The sequence below is a fragment of the Urocitellus parryii genome, chromosome 2, assembly GCF_045843805.1.
Source record: "Urocitellus parryii isolate mUroPar1 chromosome 2, mUroPar1.hap1, whole genome shotgun sequence".
In the NCBI taxonomy this organism is placed as follows: domain Eukaryota; kingdom Metazoa; phylum Chordata; class Mammalia; order Rodentia; family Sciuridae; genus Urocitellus; species Urocitellus parryii.
Window position 1 is genome coordinate 7,326 of NC_135532.1, and position 23,841 is coordinate 31,166.

Here is a 23,841-nt window from a genome sequence, read left to right on the forward strand (position 1 = left end):
GAGCGTCCAGCCTGGCCTGAGGGTGGGCTGCTGGGGTGTCGGGGAGGAGTGTCCAGCCTGGCCTGAGGGTGGGCTGGGGTGTCGGGGAGGAGCGTCCAGCCTGGCCTGAGGGTGGGCTGCTGGGGTGTCGGGGAGGAGCGTCCAGCCTGGCCTGAGGGTGTGCTGCTGGGGTGTCAGGGAGGAGCGTCCAGCCTGGCCTGTGGGTGGGCTGCTGGGGTGTCGGGGAGGAGTGTCCAGCCTGGCCTGAGGGTGGGCTGCTGGGGTGTCAGGGAGGAGCGTCCAGCCTGGCCTGAGGGTGGGCTGCTGGGGTGTCGGGGAGGAGTGTCCAGCCTGGCCTGAGGGTGGGCTGCTGGGGTGTCGGGGAGGAGCGTCCAGCCTGGCCTGAGGGTGGGCTGGGGTGTTGGGGAGGAGCGTCCAGCCTGGCCTGAGGGTGGGCTGGGGTGTCGGGGAGGAGCGTCCAGCCTGGCCTGAGGGTGGGCTGCTGGGGTGTCGGGGAGGAGCGTCCAGCCTGGCCTGTGGGTGGGCTGGGGTGTCGGGGAGGAGCGTCCAGCCTGGCCTGAGGGTGGGCTGCTGGGATGTTGGGAGGAGTGTCCAGCCTGGCCTGAAGGTGGGCTGCTGGGGTGTCGGGGAGGAGCGTCCAGCCTGGCCTGAGGGTGGGCTGGGGTGTTGGGGAGGAGCGTCCAGCCTGGCCTGAGGGTGGGCTGCTGGGGTGTCGGGGAGGAGCGTCCAGCCTGACCTGAGGGTGGGCTGCTGGGGTGTCGGGGAGGAGCGTCCAGCCTGGCCTGAGGGTGGGCTGCTGGGGTGTTGGGAGGAGCGTCCAGTCTGGCCTGCGGGTGGGCTTGGGTGTCGGGGAGGAGCGTCCAGCCTGGCCTGAGGGTTGGCTGGGGTGTCGGGGAGGAGCGTCCAGCCTGGCCTGAGGGTGGGCTGCTGGGGTGTCGGGGAGGAGCGTCCAGCCTGGCCTGAGGGTGGTCTGCTGGGGTGTCGGGGAGGAGCGCCCAGCCTGGCCTGCGGGTGGGCTTGACACAGGGGGTGTGTCCACCCTGGCTGGCAGGTGGAGAACCAGGAGCTCAAGCAGCGTGTCCTGTCAGAGCCCGTGGCTTACTCAGACAAGTTCAGCCAGGCCAGCAGGGACTTCTGTGAGGCCCTGCTGGAGAAGGACCCGGAGAAGCGCCTGGGCTGGAGAGATGGCTCCTGCGACGGGCTGCGGGCCCACGCCCTTTTCAAAGACATCAGCTGGAGGCAGCTGGAGGCCGGTACTGTTGGGCACCTTGGGCCTGAGGGACTGCGTGGCCCTTGCATCCCTGCCTTGTCCAGTGGTGGGACCCCAGCTACCTCTTGCCCAGCCATGCCACCCAGCCCTCTGTCCATCCCCAGCCTGCTGGGCCTGGGCACTGCAGTGGGCGTGGGACCCTGAGTTCAGCTGAGCTTGGTGTCCACTCTGTGGCTCTGAAGGCCAGAGCCATGGGAGGCAGGGTCCTCACACTGTGTGGAGAGGTGAGGTCATGACCATGGCTGTCCTCAACTGTGTGTGTCCACCTGTGTCCTCACCGTGTCTTCAAGGATGATGTGCACACTTGTGAGTCTGTGTGTATGTGTGCTCCTGGGTGTGTCTATGCGTGTGTGTGTCTGGGAGGGACGTGGAAGGCCCAGCTGTCCCTCCAGGAGCCTGGTGGAAGACCTGGATCATCACAATACAACTGTGCCTAGGACAGAGCCGGGGCCGGGAGCCAGCTCAGCCTCCTGGGGGGAAGCTGTCCCGGGAAGGGTCAGGCAGGGGAGTGGGCTCTGCGTGGGAGAGCCGTCAGGACACAGGCCCCAGGAAGGACGCGGGTCCCGGGAGCCCCAGGACTGTGCTGCGCCAGACCAGGCTGAGTCTGGGTGTCCAGAGCAGCTGGTGGGGAAGGAGCACACAGAGGCCTTGGAGGGGCAGCAGCTGGCCGCCAGCCTGCACCCGCGTGTCTGTGTGAAGGCAGGGGCTAGGGGCCCCCAAGGACCTGGTGCACCGGGGGAGGGTCTGGGGGTCTGCACACATGGGGCTCGTCAGGGACTGGCATCCTGCATCTGCTGGCTCCTGGGCATGTGAGCAGAGGCCATCTTGGGAGGGAGGGTCGGTGGGGTCAGTCAAGTCCACCTGGGCACGAGCCAGGGGCTCTGGGCCACAGGGAGGTTGAGGGAGCTGCTGAGGGCTGAGGTCCCCCGGGGCCAGAGCAGGAGGGCTGGGGAGCGTGGGGCGAGGGCTGGTGGCTCATGGTACACTGCCCAGCCCGGCTTCAGGCGTCCAGCTATCCTCGCAGCACAGAGCACTGGACCCCAGGCCAGGATCTGAGAGATGCTGCTTTTCTCCTTGGCTGCTGGAGGCCCATGCTCTGTCCTCCTCACCTATGCCTCCTCTCACCTGCCCTCCTCACCTGGGCCTCCTCACCTGGGCCTCCTCTCACCTGCGCTCCTCACCTGGGCCTCCTCACCTGGGCCTCCTCTCACCTGTCCTCCTAACCTGGGCCTTCTCTCACCTACGCCTCCTCTCACCTGTCCTCCTCACCTGGACCTCCTCTTACCTGGGCCTCCTCTCACCTGCGCTCCTCACCTGGGCCTCCTCACCTGGGCCTCCTCTCACCTGTCCTCCTAACCTGGGCCTTCTCTCACCTAGGCCTCCTCTCACCTGTCCTCCTCACCTGGGCCTCCTCTCACCTGGGCCTCCTCTCACCTGCCCTCCTCACCTGGGCCTCCTCTCACCTGGGCCTCCTCTCACCTGTCCTCCTCACCTGGGCCTCCTCTCACCTAGGCCTCCTCTCACCTGCCCTCCTCACCTGGGCCTCCTCTCACCTATGCCTCCTCTCACCTGTCCTCCTAACCTGGGCCTCCTCTCACCTAGGCCTCCTCTCACCTGCCCTCCTCACCTGGGCCTCCTCTCACCTATGCCTCCTCTCACCTGCCCTCCTCACCTGGGCCTCCTCACATGGGCCTCCTCTCACCTGTCCTCCTAACCTGGGCCTTCTCTCACCTACGCCTCCTCTCACCTGCCCTCCTCACCTGGGCCTCCTCACCTAGGCCTCCTCTCACCTGTCCTCCTCACCTGGGCCTCCTCTCACCTGGGCCTCCTCTCACCTGTCCTCCTCACCTGGGCCTCCTCTCACCTAGGCCTCCTCTCACCTGCCCTCCTCACCTGGGCCTCCTCACCTGGGCCTCCTCTCACCTGTCCTCCTAACCTGGGCCTTCTCTCACCTACGCCTCCTCTCACCTGCCCTCCTCACCTGGGCCTCCTCACCTGGGCCTCCTCTCACCTGTCCTCCTAACCTGGGCCTTCTCTCACCTACGCCTCCTCTCACCTGTCCTCCTCACCTGGACCTCCTCTCACCTGTCCTCCTCACCTGGACCTCCTCTCACCTGGGCCTCCTCTCACCTGCGCTCCTCACCTGGGCCTCCTCACCTGGGCCTCCTCTCACCTGTCCTCCTAACCTGGGCCTTCTCTCACCTAGGCCTCCTCTCACCTGTCCTCCTCACCTGGGCCTCCTCTCACCTAGGCCTCCTCTCACCTGCCCTCCTCACCTGGGCCTCCTCTCACCTAGGCCTCCTCTCACCTGTCCTCCTCACCTGGGCCTCCTCTCACCTAGGCCTCCTCTCACCTGCCCTCCTCACCTGGGCCTCCTCTCACCTAGGCCTCCTCTCACCTGCCCTCCTCACCTGGGCCTCCTCTCACCTGGGCCTCCTCTCACCTGTCCTCCTCACCTGGGCCTCCTCTCACCTAGGCCTCCTCTCACCTGCCCTCCTCACCTGGGCCTCCTCTCACCTGGGCCTCCTCTCACCTGTCCTCCTCACCTGGGCCTCCTCTCACCTATGCCTCCTCTCACCTGCCCTCCTCACCTGGGCCTCCTCACATGGGCCTCCTCTCACCTGTCCTCCTAACCTGGGCCTTCTCTCACCTACGCCTCCTCTCACCTGCCCTCCTCACCTGGGCCTCCTCACCTGGGCCTCCTCTCACCTGCCCTCCTCACCTGGGCCTCCTCTCACCTATGCCTCCTCTCACCTGCCCTCCTCACCTGGGCCTCCTCACCTGGGCCTCCTCTCACCTGTCCTCCTAACCTGGGCCTCCTCTCACCTAGGCCTCCTCTCACCTGCCCTCCTCACCTGGGCCTCCTCACCTGGGCCTCCTCTCACCTGCCCTCCTCACCTGGGCCTCCTCTCACCTATGCCTCCTCTCACCTGCCCTCCTCACCTGGGCCTCCTCACCTGGGCCTCCTCTCACCTGTCCTCCTAACCTGGGCCTTCTCTCACCTACGCCTCCTCTCACCTGTCCTCCTCACCTGGACCTCCTCTCACCTGGGCCTCCTCTCACCTGCGCTCCTCACCTGGGCCTCCTCACCTGGGCCTCCTCTCACCTGTCCTCCTAACCTGGGCCTTCTCTCACCTAGGCCTCCTCTCACCTGTCCTCCTCACCTGGACCTCCTCTCACCTGGGCCTCCTCTCACCTGCGCTCCTCACCTGGGCCTCCTCACCTGGGCCTCCTCTCACCTGTCCTCCTAACCTGGGCCTTCTCTCACCTAGGCCTCCTCTCACCTGTCCTCCTCACCTGGACCTCCTCTCACCTGGGCCTCCTCTCACCTGCGCTCCTCACCTGGGCCTCCTCACCTGGGCCTCCTCTCACCTGGGCCTCCTCACCTGGGCCTCCTCACCTGGGCCTCCTCTCACCTGCGCTCCTCACCTGGGCCTCCTCACCTGGGCCTCCTCTCACCCGGGCCTCCTCACCTGGGCCTCCTCACCTGGGCCTCCTCTCACCTGCGCTCCTCACCTGGGCCTCCTCACCTGGGCCTCCTCTCACCTGCGCCTCTCTCTGTACCCCACAGGAATGCTGACTCCTCCCTTCATCCCTGACTCCAGAACTGTCTATGCGAAGAGCATTCAGGACGTGGGTGCCTTTTCCACCGTCAAGGGTGTGGCCTTTGACAAAGCAGACTCGGAATTCTTCCAGGAATTCGCCTCAGGCAGCTGTCCCATTCCCTGGCAGGAGGAGATGATCGAGACGGGCATCTTCGGGGAGCTGAACGTGTGGCGCCCTGACGGGCAGATGCCGGACGACATGAAGGGAGTCTCTGTGGGGGAGGCGGCTCCCGTGTCCAAGTCAGGACTGTGTCTGGTCTCCTAGCCTCGTTCCGAAAGGAGCAGCTCTGGGTGGACATGCAGACCTCTGGGTCAGCCCATGGCCCCCAATGGCGGGCACCAGTTCCCTTCCCCCTCCAGACCCCTCAAGGACGAGAAGCCGGCCCAGCCCAGGAGCCCCGGGCCCCCCAATGGGGTCGTCCACCTTCTCGTCTTATTTCACTCAAAAGAGGCAGGAAAACATTCCAGGTGCCATAAGGCAGCAACAGACGGGCCCAAGGCTGTGCAGAGATGCACGAAGGGACGCCCTTCCGGGCAGCGCTGGCCAAGGTGCAGTCAGAAGCCTGGGGCAGCGTGGGTCTCCTGGGCCGTTGCTGACACCCCAGCCCAGGTCCCTCAGGAGGAGGCCAGCTCTCAGTGAGATGAGGGCGGGCAGACCACAGCTGCAAGAGGCTGGACTCTGGGATGGTCCCGGACTCTGGACTGGCCCTGCTCCCAGCCACCGCACTCCAGGGCTCCCACTCGGGGACACTAAGTCTTGTGGGAATTGATTGAGGAGGGAAGATGGCGGCGAAGGGAGAGCATCACCCCAGTGCGCAGCGTCACTGAGCGGGAGAAAGACGATGTGAATCGCCTGAAGGCTATCTTGTTGGGAATTTCCAGTGAAATTGAGGTGCTCCAGAATCTAGTGGACAGATTTCCATCGTGCGAGGTTCGACTACGGGAGCTCCATTTCTCCACACGGAGGGTCGCATAGCCCGCTAGGCAATCGCCCCGCGGCTGGAGCCTGTGGTGCGCTCGGGAGCAGCAAGGAGCTGGAGCGGGGAGCAGCGATACGGATTCAGGGGGCTCCCGCCAGTGGCACATTGGCAGCACGGAGTGCTGAGTTCCGGCTTTGAGACAGAGGAGAGAAGCGGGCCAAATTGGTTCCAGACACCGGTCGGACCACAGAGGAGGACAGCAGCCGCCATTTTGGAGAGATGATGTAATCATCCCCATGTTCTACTGATCTCAGCTCATTCAGCTACGGAACAGGTGATTTAAGGCTGGAATTTGCCTGCGTCTAGCAGACAGATTTCTTGCTCAGGCTCGGGACTGGGGATCTTGTGGAGAATACTCCTAGGGGCTCGTGCCTGGCAAGGTGTGCGCCGGGCACTGAGCAGCTGGATTCTGGTTCCCGGGGCTAACCTGGCCCAGGTCTGAGGAAACTGCGGAGACTGCCGGTGGAGGCCAGTTCCAAGTGGAGCGTGCGCTGAGCTTGGGGCGACTGGGTTCTGACTCCTGGAACAGTTTTGGCCTGGGACTGGGGAACCCGTGGGGGTCACTCGCTGGAGCCAGCTCCCAGCGGAGAGTGTATCGGGATCCGAGAGGCGGGGTTCTGGCCACCGAAGCTGCTTCGGCCCAAGGCTAGGGAACCAGCAGTGACTGCTTCTCAGTCAGGCTCCTGCTGGGTGCTGTGGGGACAGAGAGGAGCTTCCACCTGCACCCAGAGCAGGCCAAGTGACCCGCCGGCGTGGTATCATGACACCCCAAATGCAGCTGGGGCTGAAGAGAGTAGCCGCCCACGCCTAGAATAGGACCAGCGACCCCGAGGCGCGGTAGTCAAGTAACCTCATTTGGAGTAGGGGCTGTGCAGAGCTGCCATCTGAGCAAGCAGGGCAGGCAGACCTGCCTCCCACTGGCAAGACAGGCCAGGTAGCTTGCCAGCGGGGTGGACACGTAACACCGAGGCAGTCGCGTCACACTGGTTGGAGTGGGGGTGGAGCAGGGTCGCCGCCCGGGTCCGGAGGGGGCTCAGCGACCCGTTGGAGAGGTAGTCAGGTACCCCCATTGGGAGTGGGGGCTGTGCAGAACTGCGACCCACCGGCCTAGAGATCTGCCAGCGTGGTAGACTCGTCACACCAATTGGAGTGGGGACCCAGCAGAGCCGCCACCCACATCCAGATCAGGACCTACGACCCCAGGGCGTGGTAGTTAGGTTACCACAATTGGAGTGGGGGCAGACCAGAGCCGCCACCCGTACCTGCAGGAGGGGCAGACCTGCGACCGATCAGCGGGGTAGACAGACCACCCTAATTAGAGGAGGAGCACAGCCACTACCCGCCCTGCAAGGGAGACTTCCCAACTATACAAGAGCAATATAAATAAATAGGGTGTAAATTTCAAAAACACGACAGTTGCACCAAGCAGAAAGAAACGCGAGCAGTATGAAAAGACAAGGAAAGAAAGGACCACAAGCAATGCAGGTCAACTCAACTTTAGAAGAGGTAATAGCTGCAACAGATGGAATGTCAGATAAAGAGTTCAGGATATATATGCTTCAGATGATCTGGAGTCTCAAGGAAGACATGAGACAGCAAAATCAGACAATGAAAGATCACATTGACAAACAAATCCAGGAAGTAAAAGATCAATTTCACAGGGAGATAGAGGTAATAAAAAACAAACAAATAGAAATCCTAGAAATGCAGGAAACAATAAACCAACTTAAAAACTCAATTGAGAATACTACCAGCAGAGTAGATCACTTAGAAGAGAGAACATCAGACAATGAAGACAAAGTATTTCAACTGGAAAAGAACATAGACAGCTCAGCAAGTCTGCTAAGAAACCATGAGCAGAACATCCAAGAACTATGGGATAATATCAAAAGACCAAACTTAAGAGTCATTGGGATACAGGAAGGCACAGAGCTCCATTCCAAAGGAATAAACAGTCTATTCAGTGAAATAATACGAGAAAACTTCCCAGACTTGAAGAATGAGACAGAATCCCAAATCCTAGAAGCCTACAGGACGCCGAATGTGCAAAATCATAAGAGATCCACACCTAGACACATTATAATGAAGATGTCCAACATACAGAATAAGGAGAGAATTTTAAAAGCTGCAAGAGAAAGAAAGCAGATTACATTTAGGGGTAAACCAATCAGGATAACAGCTGATCTCTCAACACAGACTCTGAAAGCTAGAAGATCCTGGAATAACATATTTCAAACACTGAAAGAAAATGGGTTCCAACCAAGAATTGTGTATCCCGCGAAATTAAGCTTCAGGATAGAAGATGAAATTAAAACCTTCCACGATAAACAAAAGTTAAAAGAATTCGCAGCTAGAAAACCATCTCTTCAAAAAATCCTTGGCAAAACATTACAGGAAGAGGAAATGGAAAATAACATTGAAAACCAACAATGGGAGGTAGGACAGTAAAGGGGGGAAAGTAGTCAAAGAGGATAACAAATCAGGTTTAGTAACATCAATAAACAAATAAGGCTAGAAGAACAAACCATATCTCAATAATAACCCTAAATGTTAATGGCTTAAACTCACCAATCAAGAGACACAGTCTAGTAGAATGGATCACAAAACAAGACCCAACAATATGCTGCCTACAGGAGACGCATCTGATAGGAAAAGATATTCATAGACTGAAAGTGAAAGGTTGGGAAAAATCATACCATTCATATGGACTGCGGAAACAAGCAGGAGTGTCCATACTAATATCTAATAAAATAGATTTCAAGCCAAAGTTAATCAAAAGGGATAAAGAAGGACACTTCATACTGCTCAAGGGAACCATACACCAACAAGACATAACAATCATTAATATATATGCCCCAAATAATGGTGCAGCTGTGTTCATCAAGCAAACTCTTCTCAAGTTCAAGAGTCTAATAGACCACCATACAATAATCATGGGAGACTTCAACACACCTCTCTCACCACTGGACAGATCTTCCAAACAAAAGTTAAATAAGGAAACTATAGAACTCAATAACACAATTAACAACCTAGACTTAATTGACATATATAGACTATACCACCCAACATCAAGTAGTTACACTTTTTTCTCAGTAGCACATGGAACCTTCTCAAAAATAGACCATATATTATGTCACAGGGCAACTCTTAGACAATATAAAGGGGTAGAGATAATACCATGCATCTTCTCTGATCACAATGGAATGAAACTGAAAATCAATGATAAAAGAAGGAAGGAAAAATCAAGCATCACTTGGAGAATGAACGATAGGTTGCTGAATGATCAATGGGTTTTAGAAGACATCAAGGAGGAAATTAAAAACTTCCTAGAGTTAAATGAAAACACAGACACAACATATCGGAATCTATGGGACACATTGAAAGCAGTTCTAAGAGGAAAATTCATTGCTTGGAGTTCATTCCTCAAAAAAAGAAAAAACCAACAAATAAATGATCTCATACTTCATCTCAAAATCCTAGAAAAAGAAGAGCAAAACAACAGCAAAAGAAGTAGAAGGCAAGAAATAATTAAAATCAGAGCTGAAATTAATGAAATTGAAACAAAAGAAACAATTGAAAAAATTGACAAAACTAAAAGTTGGTTCTTTGAAAAAATAAATAAAATCGACAGACCCTTAGCCATGCTAATGAAGAGAAGAAGAGAGAGAACTCAAATTACTAGCATACGGGATGAAAAAAGCAATATCACAACAGACACTTCAGAAATACAGAAGATAATCAGAAATTATTTTGAATCCTTATACCTCAATAAAATAGAAGATAGTGAAGGCATCGATAAATTTCTTAAGTCATATGATCTGCCCAGATTGAGTCAGGAGGATATTGACAACCTAAACAGACCAATATCAATGGAGGAAATAGAAGAAACCATCAAAAGACTACCAACTAAGAAAAGCCCAGGACCGGATGGGTATACAACAGAGTTTTACAAAACCTTTTAAGAGGAACTAATACCAATACTTTTCAAGCTATTCCAGGAAATAGAAAAAGAGGGAGAACTTCCAAATTCATTCTACGAGGCCAACATCACCCTGATTCCGAAACCAGACAAAGACACTTCTAAGAAAGAAAACTACAGACCAATATCTCTAATGAACCTAGATGCAAAAATCCTCAATAAAATTCTGGTGAATCAGATACAAAAATATATCAAAAAAATTGTGCACCATGATCAAGTAGGATTCATCCCTGGGATGCAAGGCTGGTTCAATATACGGAAATCAATAAATGTTATTCACCACATCAACAGACTTAAAAATAAGAACCATATGATCATCTCGATAGATGCAGAAAAAGCATTCGACAAAGTACAGCATCCCTTTATGTTCAAAACTCTAGAAAAATTAGGGATAACTGGATCATACCTCAACATTGTAAAAGCAATCTATGATAAGCCACAGGCCAGCATCATTCTGAATGGAGAAAAATTGAAGGCATTCCCACTAAGATCTGGTACAAGACAGGGATGCCCTCTCTCACCACTTCTGTTCAACATAGTCCTCGAAACACTGGCCAGAGCAATTAGACAGACGAAAGAAATTAAAGGCATAAAAATAGGAAAAGAAGAACTTAAATTATCACTATTTGCAGATGATATGATTCTATACCTAGCAGACCCAAAGGGTCTACAAAGAAGCTATTAGAGCTAATAAATGAATTCAGCAAAGTGGCAGGATATAAGATCAACACGCATAAATCAAAGGCATTCCTGTATATCAGCGACAAATCCTCTGAAACGGAAACGAGGACAACTACTCCATTCACAATATCCCCCCCAAAATAAAATACTTGGGAATCAACCTAACAAAAGAGGTGAAAGATTTATACAATGAAAATTACAGAACCCTAAAGAAAGATATAGAAGAAGACCTTAGAAGATGGAAAAATATACCCTGCTCATGGATAGGCAGAACTAACATCATCAAAATGGCGATATTACCAAAAGTTCTCTATAAGTTCAATGCAATGCCAATCAAAATCCCAACAGCATTTCTTGTAGAAATAGATAAGAGAATCATGAAATTCATATGGAATAATAAAAGACCCAGAATAGCAAAAACAATGCTAAGCAGGAAGTGTGAATCAGGCGGTATAGCGATACCAGACTTCAAACTATACTACAGAGCAATAGTAACAAAAACAGCATGGTACTGGTACGAAAACAGGTGGGTGGACCAATGGTACAGAATAGAGGACACAGTAACCAATCCACAAAACTACAACTATCTTATTTTTTATAAAGGGGCTAAAAGCATGCAATGGAGGAAGGATAGCATCTTCAACAAATGGTGCTGGGAAAACTGGAAATCCATTTGCATCAAAATGAATCTGAATCCCTATCTCTCGCCATGCACAAAAGTTAACTCAAAATGGATCAAGGAGCTTGATATTAAATCAGAGACATGGCATCTGATAGAAGAAAAAGTTGGTTATGATCTACATGCTGTGGGATCAGGCTCCAATTTCCTCAATAGGACACCCATAGCGCAAGAGTTAACAACTAGAATCAACAAATGGGACTTACTCAAACTAAAAAGTTTTTTTCTCAGCAAAAGAAACAATAAGAGAGATAAACAGGGAGCCTACACCCTGGGAACAAATCTTTACTCCACACACTTCAGATAGAGCCCTAATAACCAGAATATACAAAGAACTCAAAAAATTAGACAATAAGACAACAAATAACCCAATCAATAAATGGGCCAAGGACCTGAACAGACGCTTCTCAGAGGAGGACATACAATCAATCAATAAGTACATGAAAAAATGCTCACCATCGCTAGCAGTCAGAGAAATGCAAATCAAAACCACCCTAAGATACCATCTCACTCCAGTAAGATTGGCAGCCATTAGGAAGTCAAACAACAATAAGTGCTGGAGAGGATGTGGGGAAAAGGGCACTCTTGTTCATTGCTGGTGGGACTGCAAATTGGTGCAGCCAATTTGGAAAGCGGTATGGAGATTTCTTGGAAAGCTGGGAATGGAACCACCATTTGACCCAGCTATTCCCCTTCTCCGTCTATTCCCTAAAGACCTAATAAGAGCATGCTACAGGGACACTGCTACATCGATGTTCATAGCAGCACAATTCACGATAGCAAGATTGTGGAATCAGCCTAGATGCCCTTCAATAGATGAATGGATAAAAAAAATGTGGCATTTATACACAATGGAGTGTTGCTCTGCATTAAAGAATGACAAAATCATAGAATTTGGAGGGAAATGGATGGCATTAGAGCAGATTATGCTAAGTGAAGCTAGTCAATCTTTAAAAAACAAATGCCAAATGACTCCTTTGATATAAGGGGAGGAAACAAGGACAGGGTAGGGACGAAGAGCTTGAGAAGAAGATTTACATTAACAGGGATGAGAGGTGGGAGGGAAAGGAAACGAGAAGGGAAATCGCATGGAAATGGAAGGCGATCCTCAGGGTTATACAAAATGACATATAAGAGGAAAGGAGGGGTAAGACAAGATAATACAAATGGAAGAAATGATTTACAGTAGAAGGGGTAGAGAGAGAAAAGGGGAGGGGAGGGGAGGGGAGGGGGGATAGTAGAGAATAGGACAGACAGCAGAATACATCAGACACGAGAAAGGCAATATGTCAATCAATGGAAGGGTAACTGATGTGATACAGCAATCTGTATACGGGGTAAAATTGGGAGTTCATAACCCACTTGAATCAAACTGTGAAATATGATGTATTAAGAACTATGTGATGGTTTGAACGACCAACAATAAAAAAAAAAGTCTTGTGGGAGTGGAAATGGTGGGACCTCCCTGGGCTTAGCTGGGAACCACTGCCTCCATGAAGTGGCAGGGAAGCTGCCTCAGGGGCCAGCACCACTGGTGGTGGACACTGTGTCCTATTTCATCTCTTCTGTCACCACCTGGGTGGACACCTGTGTTCTCATTACACCACCTGTGGTATAGTTGTGTAGATACCTCAGTCCACAGCACCTGTGGTGGACGCCATCTCATCTCCTCCATCACCACCTGTGGTGGACACTGTCTCCTTGGTCCACAGAACCTGTGGTGGACACTGTCCCCTCAGTCCATAGCACCTGTGGTGGACGCCCATCTCCTCTATCACCACCTGTGGTGGACACTGTCTCCTTGGTCCACAGAACCTGTGGTGGACACTGTCCCCTCAGTCCATAGCACCTGTGGTGGACGCCCATCTCCTCTATCACCACCTGTGGTGGACACTGTCTCCCTGGTCCACAGAACCTGTGGTGGACACTGTCTCCCTGGTCCACAGCACCTGGATCTAAGCCCGTCATTCCCAGGCAAACCTGCATCTCCCGGGCCCTTCAGTGACCCCACAGGCCCACCTCACTGGGCAACCACAGCTCCATGCCCCTGACTTCCACCTCCTTCCCAGAGGGGCAAAGGCGCCTGGCTGAGAGGCCGTGGGCTGCGGGAGGCTGAGGCGGGCCGCTCTCCTGCCTGTCCAGCTGCCAGTGGCCCTTGCTCTCTGGTAGGTGTTCCCACCGACTCCCTACCCCAGCGGTGTCTTCAGGGCCTTTGGGGACCTCTACTGGGGGCGGTCTCTCAGGAACAGTCATCCTTCCTGCTGGCCCTAGCAACTCGTAGCCTTCTAGGTCCTAGACCTGAGGTCCTGCCTGGACGCTGGCCAGCAGCTGCAACTCATCTGCTGTGCTTCGAAATCTCCTGGGAGGAGGGCGGCAGAGACCAGGGCCCTGCTGCAGAGACTGGCAGGTCTCTCAGGAAGCCTGGACACTGCTCGTGCCAGGCCTGGGGTTCTCTGCAGAGAGCCCCCAGTTCTGACCCTCCCCGAGACCCTCCTGGGACCCACGTCATGCGGTGTCCTCTCTTGCATGGCTGTCGCCGGGGCCTGGTGGGCCGTGTTCCACTTCTGCCCCCCTGAGACCTGCAGCTGTGGTGACCCTAGCCCCCTCACTTCCATAGTGATTCTAGAAACTTTCTGCCCTCCAGAGGGAGCAGGGAGTGGGAGATGCCCTGGGAGGTGCAGTCAGAAAGGACTCGGAGAAAAAGATGGTTCAGTTGAAGAACTATTAAAAATATTAACAAAGAGGGCAGGTTCCTTGGATCGTGGTACGAATTCCAACTTGCATTCTTTCTTTTAAAATTGAACGTACATATGCATGCATGTGCTTACGTACACACACCTTAAACACAGCTACACACTCACCCCTACACACTCCTGCACACACATGCACACCTGCACACATCTGAACACACGCGTGTACACACATCTGCACACACACCTGTGCACAACCTCTACACAGACCCATACACATGCATATTTCTTCCTACACCTGCACACATGCACACACCTGTACACACCTGTGCACACACTATTATGCACCCCCACACACTCCAGCATACATCCTATACATCCCTCATGTATACACCCCGCATACATGTGTGCACACACACCTGCACACGTGCACACACTTGCACATCCCCCCACCCTAACACACATCTTCCCATTCCCCTACACACCCTGGCTGGTGAGGGGGAGCCTGGATGGTTGGGGGAGCCTCCTGAAAGGGGGGCTTCCTGGCTGGGCAGCCTCCTGCATGGCTGGGCAGCCTCCTGGTCGGCTGGGCAGCCTCCTGCATGGCTGGGCAGCCTCCTGGTTAGCTCTGTTCCTCAAGCACAGAGGAGCACCAGGTGTTACCGGGCTGTAAAGGACGATCGCTGGCCCAAGTGCTGGGCACCGGAAGAACTGCAGAGGCAAACCCCCTGCCTCCTGGGGCGGAGGTCCTCGGGACGTGGGAGACATGGACTGTAGAATTCTGAGGGGTGACTGGCCGAGGTGAGACGGTGGAGAGCAGAGAGGAAAGGAGTGTGCTAGCTCGGCTCCCGTCCCACCAGGTGGCCACAGAGGACTGCCTCCTCCTGTTAGGAGAGACCTGGGGCCAAGCTGAGGTGCGGCTGCCCAGGGCCTCAAGCCCACGGTGGTGGGCATCCCCACAGGGCTCTGGAAGCACTGCTCCCTCAGGACTCGGGTTTGACTGGGGTGGCACCAGGGGCACTTCAGCCCCACCTGGTGACCGCAGGGTGCAGCGCTCTTTGGAAACCCTGGTTAGAGCTGGGTCCCACCTGCCCTCGTGCCAAGTGTGATGTCCACCCTGGGTGGAACCCAGTGCCCTCACCCCCAGGGTCACTTTCCCAGCAGCTTCTGGGCCGGGGTCCAGCCCTAGGGGGGATCAGGGGTCCTGAAGGAGGAGTGGCGTCAGCGAAAGAAGAGCGGGGACGACAGGTTGCAAGTTATGAGCAGCGTCCAGAAAGATCTGCTGCCCCGGGGGGCCTTTGTTTCATGCCTTTTTCAGGTGTCTTTTCCAGGTAGTCAATGGACAGCCTCAAAGCCTGACGCTTCTTTGACGTGCATAATTTTCAAGAGTCACAATCTTTTCTGACCTACACTGTTACCTAAGATACTGAGTACGTTGTTCAAGATATCCTTCTGTAGCCTTGGACAGCCATGATCAAGTGTCACATTTCCACCTCCATCTCTAGGTGCTAGGCAACGCCACCGACCACATGTCTCCGGACCTCTAACTTTAAAGCGTACCTATAATTATTTTATCAACCTTTAGCTTTAAAGCATTCTTATGATTATTGGAAAGCTTTCTTACTTTTAAACCAAAGTCCCAGTAAAACACACTTAAAATAGTGAAAGTCTAGTACTTAAAAGCCTACTACTCTGAAGTGCTTCTAAAATAGATCTATATTAATTTTACATCATTTATTTCTAATTTCCAAGGTGATTTCCTTTTTTCATGCGACCTATTTAATTGCTTTCTCACAGTTTCCTTGATCCTTGGTCAAAGCACGCCAGTTCTCATGTCTCTGTGATCTTTAATAAAGGGCAGGCCTTACACCTCAACCCTTCTGTCATCTATATTAATGTGTTTTCCATTTTCATCCTAAGTTTCTGTGGAAGGCGAAGGAGACTGTGCTGGTGGGGGAATGTCTTTCTATCAGCCTCCTGTCCTGGGGGGTACACCATGAGCCACACACGGTGTCCTGGTACTGTGGGCACAGCAGTTGTCCTTCTGTAGCTAGGTGTGGTGCAGGTGGTGGCTTTAGGAGGGGCTCAGGGGAGGTCATGTAAATTGTCACCATGGCTAGGCCTGGGAATGACACCTTGTTTGTGTCCTGAGAGACACTGAAACGCACCTCAGGGCCTGTCCCAACGGTGCCCTTGGTCTCATCTGGGATTCTCCTGCGGTCTCCGGCCAGACGTACCGCCATTATGGATTGACATGCGCCCTGCTCGCCACGTCATGATATCACAAACAGACACTCGATCCTCCCCATGGTTCCCGTTTCGTGATGGCGCGGCCCTGTGGCGGCATCCCCCACGCTGGGACCCTGTCAGACAGCGGGTGCAGGAACGCCTTCACCACTTCTGTCCCATGGAAGGTGGCCGAGGAGTGGGATCTGCCAGCATGTCCACGGGAAGCCAAGGATGGGCGGAGTGTGCCGGAGCCAGGCCCTGCCTAAGGACAGGGAGAGCGGGCCCTGCCGGTGGCCGCCTGTGGACTGCAGCTTGGGGTCGCGGGGTGACTCACTATGGTGTCGCAGAGGCTGCGTCCTCGTGGGCAGTCCTTCAGACCCGCCTAGCAGCCACGCGTCACCCTGGGGCCTTTGCTCCCTGGGCTCACCGGCACCTGGGCCTGAAGATGAAGCTGCACCGGCAGAGGGTGGTTCTGATTCCCATGGTTCTGGGTTTTGTTTTTGAGCAGTTTGTCTTTGGAGACAGGGTCCTGCTAAGTGGCCAGCTGGCCTCGAACTGCGGGCCACCTGCCTCAGGCTCCCAGGGGCTGGATGTCAGGTGTGGCCTCTGCTCCTGGCTGAAAGGCCTCAGTGTGGAACAGGACACTGAGGGTGAGGTGCAGTGGGCTTTCAGGTGGTGCTGACCACACAAGAGCCTGACTGGCTCTGAGGGCGACCACAGTCCCCCACCTACAGCAGCCAGATGCTCTTCCAAGTCCCAACGCTGTCATTTCCAAGACCCATGGGCTGAGGGTCAGTGCCGATGAGGGGCAGAGGGAAGTCCGCAGAGCAGGCCCTGGGCGGGGGCCACCTGGGGTGTGAGAGCTCCTGTGCTGCTGCAGTTCAGGGCCACTGCTGGCCAATACCTGACCCGCCAAGTGCTCCCAGGCCCGCCGCGGCAGGGTCTTGTTCCGCAGGCTGCAGGGCCTGGTTCTCTCCTTTCAGCAGCAGGGCCCGTCTCTGGCCTGGGGGGATCTTTGTCTGAACTGAGGTGCTGGACAAGCCTGTGGTTCCCAGTGTGGGCAGGTTGGCCTGCTCTGGGGGGCAGCGCCACCTCCACGCGGGAACACAGCTGTCTGGCCGAGACGCCTGGTGGTGCCGTTCCTGCTCAGTCCCTGGAAGAGATCTGGGGTATCCTCTTACGCAGCCTTCTAGCAGGGTGCTGAAGCCCCATGAATTTTTAAGATCCGAGGCTGCCCCTGGGCTGGCCTCCCACCTCCATGCCGGCAGGTGGAGGCCCCCGCCCCCGCTGGCCCTGGCTTGCATTATTCAGGGGTTCTTTGGTTTCAGGAGGAGTCATGTTGGACTCCAGGCCCCCAGGATGGGTGAGAGCTGAGCCAGGCCAGGCCCACGGCGTCTCTGCAATGACCGTCCCTCGGGAGGTCAGGGCAGGGGACCCTCGGGTGCATCTCACGCGCTCTCTTCTCCCCGGCTTGCAGCGCACGCCTGCTCTGGAGGCTCACAGGCCCTGTCTTTCAAATCGACCACCGCCAGGGCCCCCACAAGTCCTCCTGCCCTAGCCGGGGAGACTCGGGCTTGGGCAGGGCCCTCTTGAACGGCCCCGGCAGGAAGTGCGGGCTGACCCTGGACATCGGGACAGACCCACTCACCTTTGACTGAGGTCTGGGCAGAGGAGGAAATGGTGCCGTTCCTTGCCCCCGGGAACCTCTCCTATGATGGTGGGCCCTCTGGGAGCCTGGGACTCGGTGGTGCCCCTGGACTCTCTTGGCTCTGGTGCCTCTCAGGAGCGGTGCCCACTCAGCCCTGACCTCCAAGGTCCCAAACCAGGCTTGGTAGGCACACCAGTCATCCCAGCATCTGGGGAGGCAGGGGCAGGAGGATTGTGAGTTGGAGACCAGCCTGGGCAAGTCAGCCAGACCCATCTTAAAAATGTCCCCTGAGCCATCCAGTGAAGTCCCTTAGCCCCCAACCCTTAGACCTATCTGCCACAAGGTGGGGGTGGCAGGGGTGGCTGCTCATGGAGCCACGTCCCACACTACATCCATCACCTCCAGAGAGAACTCACGGGCTCCTGCCAGGGCTTCCCAGCAGCTTCCCAGCTCCCAGGGCTGGCAGAGGGAGAGAGGGAGGGGTGGGGTGGGCACTTGGGACCGTCCCTGTACTCTCTGCTGGCCTGCCCTGCAGACTGTACTGAGACTGCTGTGATCCTTCGGCTCTTTTGTTTTGGGGGAAGCCTGCACAATCCATCTTCCCAGTTACCCTAGTATCTTGCACACAGAATTCCAGGAGATACTTTTTGACTGAAGGAAAGTCTAGATCCAGGTGAATGTCCACTTTCCCTCCTGGAGAGTCAGACCCACCTGGCTCCTTTCTTACTTGGTCAGTGTTTGGCCTGGGAAAGGCACTTAGTCCTGGGCACCTCTGGGCACCAGGCGAGCAGGACCGTGGAACAGGTGCACGCAGTGTGCGGCACGTGGAGGCGCTCAGCCAGGGCAGGTCCCATCTCTGGAGCCCGCGGTGCCTTCTGAGGCCCGGGTTGAGCTCAGCCCAGGTCTGGGTGTGAGGAACAGGTCAGAGTCGGGTGTCTGCCCCTTGCTCTGTGTTCACGGGAAGGCTGTCCAGGGGGAGCCTGAGGTGCGCTGGAAAGAGGGCACGAGGAACAAGAGCCAGAGCCCACCCACCCCTCTGTTTATTAAGAAAAAGACATCCGATAGAAGATTCCACCCAAATAAGGGCAGGAATAGTGTTTCCAGAAACGGGGGCTGGGGGCAGCCCCATCCCATTGGGCACTTCCCGCAGCGTGCAATGCCACATCGAGACCCTCATCGCTCAAGGCTGAGGGGAGGGCCTGGCTCACGTGCAGGTGCACGCCGTCCCTCTCCTTGGAGTCTGTAGCCATTTACCCAGGCGGTGCTCAGACCACGCAGCACAGACGGCCTCATCTCATCAGCGCCTTTCGGGAGAGCTGAATCCAATGACACCGTGAGAACACCCAGATCCCAGACTGCAGCTCCCTGAGGACGGGCTGGCGGCAGGCCGGAGTTGGCTGAGGCCACTGCCCTTCGGCATGGGGCTCTGGCCGGGCATCGGGGGAGGCTCTCGGAGCATCTGACTGCAGCCTCTGGTTCCTGCCACACCAGCTCCCAGTGGACACGAGTGACAGACAACTTCTGGCTCCTCAGACTGGGAACTGGGCTGGCACCTTCTCCAAACAAGCACGAGAGCCTGTCCCTCCCAGGAAGACTACTGGCAGCACTGACCCCAGGCAGCCCGGCAGGTTTCAGGTGGCAGTGGGGATTTGGGAAAGCTTGTTTGCTACTGTGAGCTTCATAGAGGCCAGTAATCCTTTAAGTGACTGGTGCATGATCCCTCAAAGTCGTGCGTGGGAACAGCACCACCCCAGGGCAGGAGGGTCTGGGGGTTTCCACACACAGAAGAAAAGTACTGGGGCTCTCAGGGCCCACCGCCATCGACTTGGAAAGCTGTGGCTCTCTCGTTTGGGGGTCCAGAAGATGTGGGTCAGGGCTCTTCAGAGAGACAGGACAAACAGGATTAGAGCAAGACATGATCAGGTGGCAGGCGGGAGGGGATTGGCCGGGGGAAGCCTCACCATCTGCTGTCTGCAGCCAGAGGCCCAGGGAGGCGTGCCGTGGGGCAGGTCCCAGGCTCAGAACCAAGGCACCGGTGGATGATTCACTGGCTGAGGTCTGAGGCCTGGGGACTCTGGGTGCTGGCAAAGGCTCGGAGTCCAGGGCCCAGCCTCGGGGATGAAGCTGCCCCAGCTCCGGGAGCGTGGGCAGCCTCTGCCCTGCCTGGTTCTGCCCAGGCCCAGTCTGTCCTGTGGGTTGACACACAGCGGCTCACACGCACGCATCCACGCCGTCAGGCTCTCAGTTCTGCCCACGTCCCCCTGGTACCGTCCAGCCATACCACCCACACAGAGGGGGGCCTCCTCTCCTCCCCACCGGCCATGTGCCAGGCTCCTCAGGAAACCCTCCCAGACAGGCCAGAGTCAGGTGCCAGCGCTGCTAGGTGCCCCCAGTCCAGCTGACCCTGAAAGCAGCCGTGGCAGACAGCAGTACAGCAGGCCGTCGGCCTTCCCCGGCCCAGCCACGTGGTTGTGAGAGGCCAATCACTCCCTGCTTCCACCGGACTGCGCCTCGAGAGGAACAGAGACACCCACTCACCAGCGTCCAGCTGGCCCTGCTAAGGCCGAGCGCTCCTGGCAGGGAGAGTGAGAAGACAGGTCCTGGAGGGACACCCAGTCAGAGCTCGGCAGCAGGGAGGACATGGACACAGCAGCTACGCTTGCGGACACCAGTAAACACGCCCAGGGAAAGGTGGCCAGGTGCAGGGTCATCCATAGGAAATGCTAGAACTTGCAGAACAGCCTGAAAGCGGGTCCTGGGAGCTGGGGACAGGTCTGCAGAGGAGGCCCACCAGGGGCACAGGGAAGCTGCAGGGACGGGCGGTGCACCAACCGATGGTACACCTCCACCCTGTGACACTTCCACTGCAGAACCGTGTGCCAGACCTGGTGTGCCAGGCAAGCCCCCAGACGACCTTGGGGACAGCCTGGGAGGCCCTACGGCCGAGTCTGGGCAGATGTCAGAGCACCTGCTACACCCAGGTGTGGCGTCCCGGGGGCTGGATCCGGAGGGGCTCACTCCTGACCCCTGAGTGGAAGTGCCGTCCCCGTCTTCCCAGGAGCCCACAGTCCAGGGCCGCTTGCTCTACGCTGGGCGCCAACGGGGCCAGGAGACCATCAGGGTGCCTGCCTGCCCCACCCCAGGCCCGTGGTCCGAGCCCAGCAGGCATCACTGTTGATGAGGGGCTCGCACACACGCGCCACGCCGTCAGGCTCACAGGACTGCCCACGTCCCCCTGGTACCGTCCAGCCCACACCACCCCACGGCCTCCCCATCCGAGCGAGCGCCCGTGCTCTTCCGTTCCGTGGACCTCCTGGGTCCCTGTGGCACTCACAGGGGGGGACCAGAAGGCGTGTCTCTGAGGCCCGGGTCGCAGGGCGTCTTGCTCCTGGTCTTCGGGAAGCACTGTCCTCCGCCCTAAGTTTGCTGTTGGCTGGGAGTGGACACTGCTGTCGGCTCCGAAGTCACCCTGCTCTGGTGAGGGGTGGGGTCCTCTGGTGGTGAAGGGCCATTCCTGTGCCTGTGGAGACAACTCTGCAGCGTCAGCCTTCATTCTGTCGTAGAGGTCAGTCACATGGACCAGGCCTGGTGGCCATTTCTGGACACCTGTTCCCGAGGGCAGAATTCCCTCACGTCTGCCCACTCTGGCTGGCTAGCGCGTGCCCTGTGTCTTTGCGCTGTGCCCTTGCGCGTCAGTGAGGGTCCCCGTGGCCTCCGGGTGCTGCGCTGTCACCCTGGTCCCCTGAGGCCTCAGCATGCCTCAGTGCCTTTGGTTCCCCGTCCTGGTCAGGCCACCTCCCTGCCCTGGGACCGGGACCTTGGAAACCCGTCTCTGGGCCCTTGTGCTGCCCTGTGTCAGGCCCCAGGCCCACCCAGGAGGGCTCAGGCCTTGCAGCTCCTGGCTCGGCCTTTGGCCTCCTTGGGCCCCTGCATGGGGTCCCCAGACCCAGGTACCTGGGTGGCTTGTGGCCATGGGCCTTGGAGACTGGGCTCAGGTGTCCCATCTGAGGAGGCCGACTTGGGCCACCCAGCAGTGCAGCTGTGGCCCTGTTCCACGTCTGGCCCCTGCCCACCGCCGTCCGCCCCAGCATGGCCTGCGGTCTGCTGCACTCGGGCTCCCGTTTCCAGCGCACGTCTGAGGCTGGGGGTGTGCACAGCGGGGCGTCTCCACTCGGTCCTGGAGGCCTTCTGGGGGACAGTGTCCCGAGCGTACACGTGGAGAGGGACCAAGGGTGAGACAGCAGGCAGACTGGAGGCCGGCCTTGCTTTCCAGCAGTCCCACCCAGAGGCCCCTTCCGAGGAAGGCCCCCAAGGCCCCACCACCCGGGCTGAGCCCCCTTGCAAGGGCCACCACCTCCCCACAGGCAGCGTACAGGGCCAGGCTTCCCGCGAGGAGCCCTAGTGACCACAGCCTGCTGAGGGCGGTCACTCCTGTTACCCTGTTACTGCTCACCTCCACGTGGGAATACTGCCCACCAGCTCTCCCTCCACTCTGCCAAGCGGGGTCTCCCACACAGGGTGGCCTGCTGCTGCTTGGCCACCGGTGGTAGCACTGGTGCTGCCCACTGCACACGGCTCTTGGTGTCCTCTGCCCCTGACCACAGGTGCTTTAAACTGTAGCCACCCTGTGTTGTAAGTGTGAACCAGGGTGTCTCCCTGCTGCTGTGTCCCCCGTGCAGGTGGTGTCCAGTGTCCACTGACCAGTGCTTGGTGTGCATCTCCATGTGGGTGTGCAAGCTGGCTACCTTCGCAGTGGCCTGTGGGGACAGCAGGGCATGATCAACATCACCTGGTTTCCAGGTTCCTGCTCGAGGGCCCAGGTGGACTCAGGACCTCTCTGCTGTTCCAGGGCAGCAGGGCCTAGAGCCTGGGCCTCCTGTGTGTCCTCAGGGAGGGCTGAGGGCCTGCAGTCTCCTTCCCGGGTGTTGTCTCCCAGGTGGCTGTGCCAGGTGTGCCCTAGCCGTGGGAGCTCCCACACCTTCGTGCTGGTGACTCGGGGCCCCAGCTTTGTGGCAGCAGCAGCAGCAGCAGGAGAAGCTGTGGCCGGGCAGTCTCCAGGGCCGTTCCTGATGACGGGGGCATCTTCTCAGGGGGCTGCTGCTGAGCCTGAGCGTCTGCTTGCAGGGCTGGGGCTGCCTAGGGCCTGGGCGGCCAGGCCAGTGCTCCACCAGGGACCAGGCCCGAGCCCTCACAGACAAGCAAGCCCTCCCTCAGCCCCCTTCTTTCCTACAGCTCCAGGGCAATGGCCAGGAGACGGGGGTCAGTGGCTGGGAACCCCGGCGTCCAACACAGTCCTGTGCAAGCAAAGGACGGTGCTGCTGCCCAAGGCCCTGTGTCGGGGGGCAGGCCAGCAGTGAGCACCCCGTGGTGTGCTCCTGAGGGGCTCTGCACCCCACCCGCACCCTGGGCAGTGCACACTCCCACTCGCCAACGTCCAGCACGGGCTGGAGGAGAGTGGTGGTGGGCGGGGAGAGAGGGAGGAGGGATGCAGAGGGAGGGGAGGGAAGAGGGAGGGAAAGAGGCGGGGCCAGAGGAGACTGGGCCTGACGGCTGCTCCTGCCCCACTGTGGCCACCATCTGCTGCGCTGCTGCCCAGGGTGAGTGGAGGAGCAGCCCCTAGGGCATTGCCTCTGTGCACCCCCAGGATGCCGTCCCCACCAGCGCCCGGGCCTCTGGCTCTGCTGGACACCACAGGTGAGAGGGTGGTGGGGGGAGTGTCCTGTGAGTCTTGAGGGGTGGGCAGCGAATGTGGGGCCAGAGGGCTGGGTCTGCAGGTCGCACCGGGCCAGTAGGACAAGGGAAAGACTCTGGCCCCAGGGGCCTGGGCCACCTGCCTCCTCGGAGTTTGTCTTGGGGCACCTGGCCCTGGCCAGGCTGCTCAGCCATACCCCTCCCCCCTCTGCCATCCCTCCTTCCTTCCTTCACCTTTCTCTCTCCCTCCCTCTCTCCCTCTCTCTCTGCCACCTGGGATAGCAGGTCACATGTCAGTCCTTTTTATTTTTTATTTAGAGACAGGGTCTGGCTGTTACCTAGAGCCTTGCTAAGTTGCTGAGGCTGGCCTTGAACTCATGATCCTCCTG

General features: G+C 57.0%; 1 protein-coding gene across 3 annotated transcripts in view; it reads left to right on the forward strand.

Annotated features, from left to right (window-relative positions):
- The first annotated feature begins 23,317 nt into the window (after positions 1–23,317).
- Tmem255b (transmembrane protein 255B) overlaps positions 23,318–23,841 on the forward strand; it is a 42,332-nt gene continuing 41,808 nt past the window's right edge. For all 3 annotated transcript variants that reach the window (XM_026382162.2, XM_026382165.2, XM_026382163.2), the window contains exon 1: positions 23,318–23,455. In XM_026382162.2, coding sequence (XP_026237947.1) covers positions 23,407–23,455 — 49 coding nt within the window. In that variant the 5' untranslated portion in view covers positions 23,318–23,406. The remainder of the gene's footprint in view (positions 23,456–23,841) is intronic.